The sequence below is a fragment of the Brassica oleracea genome, chromosome C7 (assembly GCF_000695525.1).
Source record: "Brassica oleracea var. oleracea cultivar TO1000 chromosome C7, BOL, whole genome shotgun sequence".
Classification (NCBI taxonomy): Eukaryota; Viridiplantae; Streptophyta; class Magnoliopsida; order Brassicales; family Brassicaceae; genus Brassica; species Brassica oleracea.
This window is the reverse complement of record NC_027754.1, coordinates 7818741-7830706: the sequence shown is the minus strand read 5'-3', so window position 1 is coordinate 7830706 and position 11966 is coordinate 7818741. Positions and strand designations below refer to the sequence as shown.

The 11966-nt window shown below is 36.9% G+C and overlaps 1 protein-coding gene across 1 annotated transcript; it reads left to right on the top strand.

Moving 5' to 3' along the window:
- The first annotated feature begins 5212 nt into the window (after positions 1 to 5212).
- Positions 5213 to 6965, top strand: LOC106301164 (DNA-directed RNA polymerases II, IV and V subunit 3). Its single transcript, XM_013737507.1, has 3 exons — positions 5213 to 5750; positions 6039 to 6276; positions 6471 to 6965. The coding sequence occupies exons 1-3, from the start codon at positions 5302 to 5304 to the stop codon at positions 6741 to 6743; spliced, it is 960 nt and encodes a 319-aa protein (XP_013592961.1). The 5' UTR covers positions 5213 to 5301; the 3' UTR covers positions 6744 to 6965.
- Positions 6966 to 11966: the final 5001 nt, after the last annotated feature.

Below are 11966 nucleotides of genomic sequence, written 5' to 3'. Positions count from 1 at the left end.
AAGTTCATTCTTTCGATAAAGAATGAACTTTCCACGGTTTTTACGGTAAAGTTTGATTGATAACTTAGAAATGGCGGGGAACGTGAGATGGGTTCGCTACGGGATTCGGGAGATAGCATCGAAGGGTAGACGAGAATGCATGGACTGATGTCGTATCGACGTTTCGGAAGAGCTCGGTCGCTACGTAACGACCAACAGCTCGGTCGCTACGTAGCGACCGAGCGGAATGGACGTTCGGTCGCTACGTAGTGACTGAGCCTTGGCTCGAAAGCGGAGCACGTGTTTGGTTGCTGCGTAACGATCCTTTTCGGGCTCTTGTCCGATGACTCGCGTTTCCTCCGCAAAGCTTTTCGTAAAGAAGAATCTATTTCGAAAGAGTATTTTTCGAAGAAGTTTTTTACGTTTTTCTTCTTCGGGGATTTGGACGTCAACTTCGTCGTAACCGTTTTTGACCCCAACAAACACTGATGGGGGATGAAGGTGTTTGGGAATTATGGATGGGTGAGGTATGAATGGGTGATGCAGGGATGGGTGAGGTATGGATGGGTGAGGTATGGATGGGTGAAGCGTGGACGGAGGTAGCGTGGACAGGTTCACCAGTTGTGGACTTGCTGTGAGAAGTTGAGCCGTAGAGTTGTGCCGCGTATTGTCTGACGACCGGCGAGTGGCTGTGATCTTCCTCCATAGGCGCTTGCAACTGTGACAAGGTGAGGAAAACACACAAATTAAGTAGATAAAGCCTCACAGTTAATGGAACCTACAAGAAGTAGCATATAAATAACATTACCGTATGGTGAGAGGAATCAGCTTTTAGCTCTGTGTGGCATACATCGTGTGAAGAGACAGGAACGTTGATGTTTGTTGCTTCAGTTTGACATCCTTTGTGTGCAAGAGCAGTGTTGCCTTTCTTTACCAATCCTTCTCCGAGTAGAGTGTTGAAGGCAGAGCGCTTTAAAGAAGTTGTAGTCTTCTTGCTCTTAAGCAATTTGCGAAGCAGCTTTGACTCCTTTTGAAGCTTGGAGACTTGATCTGAAATTGCAGAGAGGAGCTCCAGTATTTTGTCTTCTGATGTGCTGGATGGAGCCGCGGCATGAAAGTAGCTACTGATGTGTCTCTGCTTACGGACCGTGTCTTTTTTCTTTGATGTCTTCCTTGCTTTGAGAACTTTTTTGGTGAGTGGTTTTGGCTTGTAGGCATTTTTTGGAGGTGCTTCCGGCTTGGTCTTCTTAGCTTTGGGTTGATCTTCATCATTTGTAGTAGTAGTGATAAAGGGCTCAGATGTGACTCCACCATGCCAAAGGTCGTTTGTGAAGGGGCGATGGTCAGCTATAAGTTGCTCCATGTATGACACACGGTTGTCGTTGGAGACATCAGGCCAAACTCCCCATCCAGGTTGTGGTTGGCTATTTATTGGTATCAGCGATGTGACCTGAAGCTGGAGTTTACCAAATTAACATTAACACAAATGTCAAAATCTTCAGAAGATAACAGCCATGCAAAATATAAAGAAAGTTAGTATATCGTTGAGTATATAACTTACATCAGGGTCGGCTTCAACCCTTATAATATCGATTGCGCTGGGCGCTGGGTGGAAAGGAAGATTGGGGCCGTCTAGGTCCATAATTGTACGAGAATCAAACGGGATTGAAATTGTTGACTTTAGTTTTGGCACCGCCTGGTATGCAAGGAGTTGTAGTGCAAGGGGGAATCCTCTAAGCCTCAATGTCTCCTGCTTGAGGAGCTGAACCATTACTCCGATTGGGTCTTCACATTTCAAAGGAACGAACTTCGGAGGCTTCATGCAAGCAATAGTCTTGATAAAAGACTCTCTACCCCAAGGGTGTGAGCAGAAAGCGTCAACGTCTTGGACCATTCTAACGTACTTCAGAGTAGAGCGTGGCGTTTGTTGATGAGCAATGAGGACACCATCGACTATTATTATCAAAGCAAGCTGTAGCTTCTTTCGCCCTGGCATGTGTCTGTCGGTCTCTAGCTTGTGACGCAAATTAGCAATGGTTGTGAATCTCTATTTCCCTATCAACTTGATCCAATCAGGGTCTTTGTTTGCTGTAGAATGGTCTTCTTTATCCAGGGTGTATCCAACAGGGAAAGCTCCACAAGGCAAACCGGTAATGGTGCCAAACTCCTGGAGGCCGAACTTGATTGGATCGCTTCCGAAAACAGACCAGAGTGTGTGTTTGTCTCCACAGACTAGCTGTCTGGTCAACATGGCGTGTATCAATTTACCCGAAGACGGAAATTGACGCGCTGGGAGGTCAAATAGCTTCCCGAAGCAAGAGCTTCTAATATACTTGAACTCTTCGGTGTCGCGAAGAACATGACGGATGAAAGCTAGAAGCTCTGGCTTCGAGTAAATGTTGTGGCGTCCACTAGGGAAACAGTTGGTGGCGAATAGTCACGGTGGGAGACGGTGGTCCGGTTGATTGTTGCCTGTAAAAACCGAGGGAATAAATTTAAAAAAAAAAACTAAAAGGAAAACTATGTAATCGATTTTCTGGGTTTGAAAAAAACATTAACAAAAACCCTAAAAGTGTCGATTAAGATGTAATATAAACATATACTACTGTATCTGAACAAAAGAGGTGTATATTAGACCAAAACGAACCTTGCATGACTTGATGTGGAGGTGCAGAAGATGACGGCGCCGGATCTCTGAGAACGGCGGTGTTACGGAAGCGATAAATGCATCGGATGTCAGAGAACGGCGGAGTGACGGAGTGACGGAGTTTGTGAAGAACCGAAGGAGATGGAAGGAGAGACGGTGAAAAATTTAGATCTAGGGTTTACAGAAAATCGCCGCAAAGAGGCGTTGGAGAGAGAGAGAGAGAATCGTGAGAGAGTGAGAGAGAAATCTGAGAGTTTGAATTAGAGATAGGGTTGGTACAATTAGTAAACTGATGAATAGGATTTAGACCGGTTTGGTTTTCCTACTTACTCTATCATAAGGGTATAGAAAACAATGACTAAAGAAGAAGTATGTCACATGTGCAATGTGTCTTAGAGAGTAAATCCAAAGATACAAAGTGTCTTGGAGCGTAAAATTTTTTATATTTTGTTGTTTTTTTGGTCAACAGTATCTTTTTTTTTGAACAACAGTATCTCCGTAATATTATTTGAGAAGTCAGTTTCTTACATGGCGCACTCAAGTTAATTCTCACAAAACTGAATTACATGAATACCTTTAATAAATTAAATTTACTCAATTGCCATTACTAAAAATTGTTTTATTTTCTGTTTTATTAATAAAAGTTTGATTACCTTTTTAATTTAAATTTCATTTTTATAAAACAATATAATCAATAAAAAAGTAAATATATAGATTTTCTATTTGTAAAACGATTTTTTTTTGTTTATATCTTCCCAAAACAATATAAATAAAATATCTATATATTTATGTACATGAATTTTTAAAATATTATAGATTATGTTAGTTAATGCAACTTCAACATTTTATTTTTTTCTATATTTTCAAAACAACATATATCAAATTTTATAAAATTTAGAAAATTTATTTGAACTCTTAGCAGATGAATCGAACTAAATGAAGCTAAGAAAATAAAAAAATATTATACCTTAACTAAAAATTATTGTTTAATTTTACAATATATGGAGATCAACATACCATGAACCAATCCAAATAATTATACATGAAATAACATATCTAATTAAGAAGAAAATATAATGATACTATACAATATTATTTTCATAATATAAATTAAAATAATTTCAACCTTATAAACCAACATGTAAATATTTATATCCATGCATAAAAACATAATGCTGCTTAATACAATTTTTTTTCATCATAAATATAAATTATAAAATTACTTAAAAGTTATAAACAATGAAAGCAAATATTTAAAATTATAGTGATTTGATTATTTTGTAAACATTTATTCCAGTGCATGAGCACGAAATAATCACTATTATATATATATATATATATATATTATTTTTTTGACTATATATAATTGAAGCGGTCACCAGCATCACTTATTGTGTAAGACTGTACAATAGTTTGTAAACTCAATACTCTCTTTTCTCTTTTTAATACTTCACATCATCTTATCTTTGTTTTGCCTAATTATTGAACATTCATGTCTCTTTTAATTTTTTCAATAATTTTATTTAATAAAATTTAACACACTATTTCACCAATTTAAATTCAAAGTTTCATCTTTTATAATTTAATAATTATATTAATAATAATTAACTTAAATAACTCAAATAACATAGTTTTAAATACTTTTATTTTATTTATTTATTTATATTCTTAAGTAATTTTAAAATAATTATGAAATTAATAAATTTTGTCAGTTTTCCTAATTTCTCTTTACTCAGATTTTGAATCAGAGGTTTTAAAGCTTTGGATGATTTTAAGAATCGAAAAAGGCAGATGTTGACTAAAACAAAGGTTGAGTATCCTTCCAATAATCTTCCATCATCTTAATGATGAATTTGAAAGCTTTGTGCTTTCCTGCTGGATCTGCTTGCATATGAAATCTGCCTCGAAGATGATCTGAACAGCTTGCGGCCTCAAATACACCATACACTTGAGTTCTCTGATTCAACCAAATCTCATTAACCAGAAAACGATTCACGCTTATTACACCAAGTAAATTTAGGTCCTTGATAGCCCAAATTCATGAGTCTACAGTGTTGAACAACACTATCAAACTCATGCATTCCTACGATGGTAATGCATGAATCTTTATAACTTGAATGTTCCTCCCCATCGAATATCTCATTAAAATACCCTATGATTATCCACTTCTTATTTCTGAACATCGGTGAATCCTGATGAAACTTGATACCACCCCATAATTCTCTCCTATTCTCAGATACATTTTCCGCATATACAAAATGAACAAAAAAATTCTTCAGTCTCCCCTTCAAGAAGTACAAAGACAATTATTATTTGATCTAATTTAAACACCGACGTTAACCTGGCCTGAGGGCTCCAAACTACCCATATCCTTCTTTTTCAGTTAAACTCATAGTTATTGAAGAAAGACCAGACCAACCATTAAAAACCGTGGATGCAATCTGCACAACCTTATTCCTTGACTCTAGTCTCTATTTTGAATCCAATAAAGTGCAGAAAGCAATATATCAGGCCCAAAAAGCTGCGGTAAAGACCAGGCCCAAAGGCCTAACTTTTAAACAACTGCTGTATCTTATCTCTCTCTCTACCACTCTAGCTCTTCACCTTCAGCGAAGAAAGTTAAGAAACTCTCTCTCTCCGGATTGTTCAGACTAAAACCCTAAAAAGCTAGAGAGATGGACAGTGGTGCCACTTACCAGAGATTCCCAAAGGTGAAGATCCGTGAGCTGAAAGATGACTACGCCAAGTTCGAGCTTCGTGACACCGATGTCTCCATGGCGAACGCTCTCCGTCGCGTTATGATCTCGGAGGTCCCCACGGTCGCAATCGATCTGGTCGAAATCGAGGTTAATTCCTCTGTTCTCAACGATGAGTTCATTGCTCATCGGTTAGGTCTCATCCCTCTCACTAGCGAGCGTGCGATGAGCATGCGCTTCTCTCGAGACTGCGATGCTTGCGACGGAGACGGACAGTGCGAGTTTTGCTCTGTTGAGTTTCGTCTTAGCGCTAAATGTGTCACTGACCAAACCCTAGATGTTACTAGTAAGGATCTGTACAGCGCTGATCCTACTGTTACTCCTGTTGATTTCGGTGATTCATCGGGAGCTGATTCAAGCGAGCAAAGGTATCTCCTTTTTCATCCGTTTTGTTAACAGGAATGTGATATTGACTTTGTTATTAGAGGACAGGTTTTCAGATTCGGTTACAAGGGTTTCTGTCTTAAAGAATTAACCTCATTACCCTGATAAAAAAGACATCCATTTGGTTTGTGTTCGGACAATATCAGAATAATTGAGTGATGAAAAATGCTTCCTTTATGGTTTTAGATGCATGAATCTTCTTGCTTTTGATTGTTTTGGTCTTTTCATTTAGTAGTTTTTTGTTCCCGACTGTTTCTTTCTTTTAATTTCAGGGGAATCATCATAGTGAAACTGAGACGGGGACAAGAACTGAAGCTTAGGGCGATAGCTAGGAAAGGAATCGGGAAAGATCACGCTAAATGGTCTCCTGCAGCCACTGTTACGTTCATGTATGAGCCTGACATTATTATCAATGAAGATATGATGGACACTTTGACAGACGACGAAAAGATTGACTTGATTGAGAGCAGCCCGACCAAAGTTTTTGACTTTGATGCTGTCACCAGACAGGTTAGTTTGGACATTTGTGAATGAATGTCATATCTACAAGTTTATAGCTTTGAGACTTCAGTATGACACTCTTCCTACTTTTATTGGTGTATAAATTTTCTCTAGGTGCTTAGTGTGTTTAGCTAATTTCTGGGCAGTCATCCTTTACATCATAGCTTCTCACTATTGCTGTTAATGACACTCTGCTTCTTTAGGTTGTGGTGGTTGATCCAGAAGCATACACTTACGATGAAGAAGTGATCAAGAAAGCAGAAGCCATGGGGAAACAAGGGCTCATTGAGATCCGTCCGAAAGATGACAGTTTTATATTCACTGTTGAATCCACAGGTGCAGTGAAGGCTTCGCAGCTGGTACTGAATGCCATAGATCTCCTGAAGCAGAAGCTCGATGCAGTCCGTCTCTCAGACGACACTGTTGAAGCTGATGATCAGTTTGGCGAACTAGGTGCACATATGCGCGGAGGATGAGCGTGTGGTTTAATTTGTGCTCCATGTTTTCCCCAGTTTGTTTCGGGTTTGAGTTTATGTTTGGACCAGGGCAATCTATTTTACCGTAGCGTGACACTCTTCTTAGATAACTACTTATGAAGCAGGTGGTCTTCTGTTTTGGCCCCTGCAAACTGATCCCTTCTTAAATCTTGTTATTATGTGATTCAGACTAAAGTTTATTCTTGCTCCATGTGTTTATGACATGACCCGGCTATAGAACCGATGCCATTTACCTGAACGGTTATGTTTCGAAATAAGAGGGAAAAAATTGTACTAATTTGGCTATAGATCTAATGCCAATACACTTGGGGGTTATTGGTTTAAGATTTAAAAAATCTTATCAAAATCTATTGTTTTTAAACTTTTAAATTCCATTCAAATCCGTTGTTATTCATAAAGTTTAGTTATTATGGATTTTATCATTCTATTGAATTCTGTTGTTATTGGGAGGTGAATTCTTTATGTTTTTAAGACTAGACTTTGAAAATATCATCTATTCTCATAAGATTTTAGAAATCTGTGTAATAAGAAAAACATGCACATATTACAACTAAACTCACGTGAACACATCAAACCAAATTCAATAATGGTGAATCAACTAAACTCACATGATCTGTAATTCATTATATTTTTATAGTTTCTTATTTTACAGAATATAAAAAGAACTATAAAATAATGGCCAGAAGAAATAGATACATGTATGTAGCTGGACACGAAAAGGAGAAGGAGAAGAGAAGAAGATATGGGTATCATTGTGTCAATTACGTGATGTTTGTATATATGGTTTACATTGAGATTTTGTTTTTGGAAATGTTCTGAAGAGATTGTTATACATTGCTTTATAAGAAGAAATATTTTGAAAATAATATATTATGCAAATCCATAAAAATCAATAAAATCTACAAAAGTCAATTCAAAGTATTTGATAGAAATTTGGAAAATATTTGTTAACTCTACTTAACTTCTAAGAATCATCTGTCAACTTTTAAAATCACTTAACTCCTTCTAAATTCTGATTCTAATAATCCCCCTTAGAATCATCACTTCAATGGCTAATGCAATTACTTGTTTGACGACATCACTAACGTCGAAACAGCGGGGGCAAATGGACAAATCCGATTCTATAAATTTGAATGATTAACGTGAAGACATCTAGTAAACAAGCAAGTCTGCCAAAAAGCTTCTTCTCTCTCTAAACCCTCTGCCATCTCACTAGGTCTCCAAATCTGAATTGTGCTCGGTGGCCGGTGTGCTCTTACGCCGCCGGTCGCTACCCCTTTTCTTCTTTTTGTCTTTTGCTGTAATATAAAGATCCTTTTCGGGTTAGCCGATATCCTTTTCCGTTGCGGATCATAAGCTTTCGCTTTGGCGATGTGTTTTTGTTGTGTTGTACTTGCTTTTTCATCGAAGCTTTTCTTCAATCTAATTCTTTTATCTTCGATGAAAAACGTTTTAAATCACTTTCCATTGAAGCTTATATGAATCCCGATGACCAATTGATCGGATTTTTTTTTTTACCGTTTCACTTCAAACAATTCTCCAGAGAATCAGTCTTCCTTTGTAATTTAGCCTCTTATGACAAGAACTGAAGCTTAGGGCGATAGCGAGGAAATGAATCGGGAAAGATCACGCTAAATGGTCTCCTGCAGCCACTGTTACGTTCATGTATGAGCCTGACATTATTATCAATGAAGATATGATGGACACTTTGACAGACGACGAAAAGATTGACTTGATTGAGAGCAGCCCGACCAAAGTTTTTGACTTTGATGCTGTCACCAGACAGGTTAGTTTGGACATTTGTGAATGAATGTCATATCTACAAGTTTATAGCTTTGAGACTTCAGTATGACACTCTTCCTACTTTTATTGGTGTATAAATTTTCTCTAGGTGCTTAGTGTGTTTAGCTAATTTATGGGCAGTCATCCTTTACATCATAGCTTCTCACTATTGCTGTTAATGACACTCTGCTTCTTTAGGTTGTGGTGGTTGATCCAGAAGCATACACTTACGATGAAGAAGTGATCAAGATAGCAGAAGCCATGGGGAAACAAGGGCTCATTGAGATCCGTCCGAAAGATGACAGTTTTATGGATTTTTACAGTCACTTTGAAGGAGATCAAGAAGAGTTGGCGCAGTAGCGGTCCAACAAATGTTCTCTCTTCAAGCGAACTGAAGCTTCCCTGGTCTTAATCAATGGTGAAAGAAGACATTTCTGCTCAGGAGGTCGCGGTTGGGATGGAAAGTGCCTTCAGATTGGGAAGAACGAGGTTCCAAATCTAAGAACGACACCATAGTCTCTCAAGACGGAGGAGCATCACAACGGAGGATTAGTGGTGGAGCGGTGCCGGCGTTTCCAACTTACTCATGGATGCCGCGTGTCCGACATACGTGTCACTAAGATATTAGAAACTAAACACGTCTTGAGTAATTGTCGGTCTTTTTTAAGGGTTTAAAGTTGTAATTTTATATTTTGTATTGGGCCTCCATGACTATAAACCTGATCTGTGTAAACATGCCCTTTTGGGTTGTTTTAATGAAAACCGGTTGAAAAAAAAAAAAAAAAAAAAACGGGAAGACATCTCAATTTCTTATGGTCTAACATCTTTCATGTAGAATTCAAAAATACTCAACTGTCAACAAATACTATTTAAATATTCCTTTGTTTGCTCTAATTCCATTTTCACCATTAACTTTGGCCTCATCCATTACACCCAGAAAAAAACATAGCCTCATCCACTAAAATTGGATTTAAGTTTTAGCCATGTTTGATTAGAAATCATATTAGCTTCTTTGTACTTTTGCTTTTCTCGGTGTGGTTATACAATATTTTCTTGTGTTTATTGTGTAATTTACCAAACATTAGGTGTTTGTGTTTGTTGGCGTAGTAAAACTAAATTTTAATATTTAGAGTATGCAATCATGTATTACTTAAGTTCATGCAACTGGTGTTTGTTTTTTCAAGTAAAAAAACTGGTGTTTGTTTTTAATTACAGTGTAACATAATTTTCACTTCTCTCATAACACTCTAGCATACTTTATGCTTGTGGTGTACTTCCAGGTAATAAAATTTCTAAATTACCTTTTCAATTCTAACCAGAATGAGTAGGTTTCATTTGATTAAATCACTATCGAAATTCTATTTTTTTTTTCTCTTCTCATCTCTCATCTTTTTTCTCTTCTATTCCTCCTTTTCTCATCTTTATCACAGAAAAAAATCAAAGACATAGTAAGTATCAACTACCAATCGTAAGATTTAATGTTCTTTTGTTTCTTGTCTTTTACTTCTTTGTTTTTAGATTTATTAATTTTTTCAGATCTAGAAAAATGGTGGTGTTATAACCGAAGGTGATGGCTTACGAATTGCTGGTGGTGGTGTGACGAATCATTGTTCTCCTCGTTGCCGGTGGCAGAGCATGATGGAGGAGCAGAAAAGCTTGATGGTGGAGGACGAGACAAGACGTGGTTACGCTGGACTGATGTTGTTAGACAGAGGAGACGCCGGAGTGGCCACACCAACTTTGACCATAACCAAAAATGTGCAAAAACCTATAACCCTAACCACACCAACTTTGACCATAACCTCTTTTTTCACAACGAAAATCCTGACCACACCACCCACCGATCTGTTATTCATAAATTCTTTGACCACATGATCACTGGCCCTAATCTCTCTTCTCTAAACTGCAACCCTGACACAACAAGTTTAATACTGCGACATCAAGTATGACCATAAAATCTCTCTTATCTTGTCCCTCTTTTTCTATGATTTGTATTTATGTTATTAAGAGCCTTAGATCAAATTAGCTTAAACCCTATCTTACGGTTACTATTGAAGCCCAATACCCAATAAACATAAATTAGTAACAACTAAAGCAACTAACTAAATGTTCGAACCATCACGATATCTCTTTCTTACTCAAAGGCATTTCCTTCCGACAAAAGCAGCCAAAATCCAAAAATAAAGCATATAATACACTTCAAGTGTAAAGGGCCTAAATATGTTAAAGTATCATGACAAAATAATCAATTATGTAACTCTTTTTTTTAGAATTTGTATTATATTAACACCATTACTGCATTATTAAGACTACTAGCTACATAGTCCCCGCGCAAGCCCGGGGTCGGCTACATTATAGGTGCATTGTATAGTTTTGTTTACGGAATTTTATTATTTTTTTGTTTTTTTGTCTATAATGTGATGGATGAGACTTTGGAAATTACATAGGTTAATGAGTTTGATATAAGAATGAACGACGAAGTCATATGTTGATATTTTTATATCTTATATGTTCAAAGTTGAGGGTGATGGAAATTGTTAGTGTTTACTTAGGTAGTTGTTTGTATATAAATCAAATAGTGCATGAAAAAGATAATAAATTTGGATTTAAAAATTTAACAATTTAAATAAACAATAAAATAAATTTTTCCTCTTATTTCACCAGTTGTTTTTAGAAAAACATAGAATTGTAATATATTTTAAAAAACTTATAACATTTTTAGAATTACATACTTAGGAAATTATTTTATTTATATATATTTTTTATGGACTTTGTTATAGATTGTTATAGATGATTTGGGGTTGACAAAAAAGTCTGAAATATGGCCCAATATATAGATTTTTTAAAAGCATGACTTTAAAATGTTAGAGTTTCAAAATAACTGGGCCTTGAATATGTGGTTTAGTCTGATACTGAGAAACTGTTAGGACTTCAACTCCTCTTTTTCTCTATGTCGGGAATGTGGGCACTAATTTCCCGATTTATGTAGGTAAAATTGTTTCTTAGTTTGTGAGATTGAAAAACGTAGATTGATTTTAAGCATGATTGATGAGAGGTTTACTTGCATCAGCTTCGTCTGCCGTGGGTGTTAAGTTTCGTCGGCGCCAAATGTTAGATATGCAAGAGAGAAGGTCTGAATATGTTAATTTCTTGTTTTGTTTTTTCTTCCCTCATGTTTTGTGGGTTCCACTCTTTGCTCAGGCTGTACAAAAGATAAAGTCTGGCTAGGCCGTCTCACTTCTCCGAAGTATTCCCTTGATCAACCTCCCACCAACATCTATCTTCTGATTTTGTCTTGAAGTCGAGCAGCTTCGAGAAAAATTAGCTTCCATCTGTTGTTCCGCTTGGAATGGAGAGTTCTGAAATGCCGCATAAAAAACATATTGGCAAATGACTAATGATTGTCAACAACTATCACTA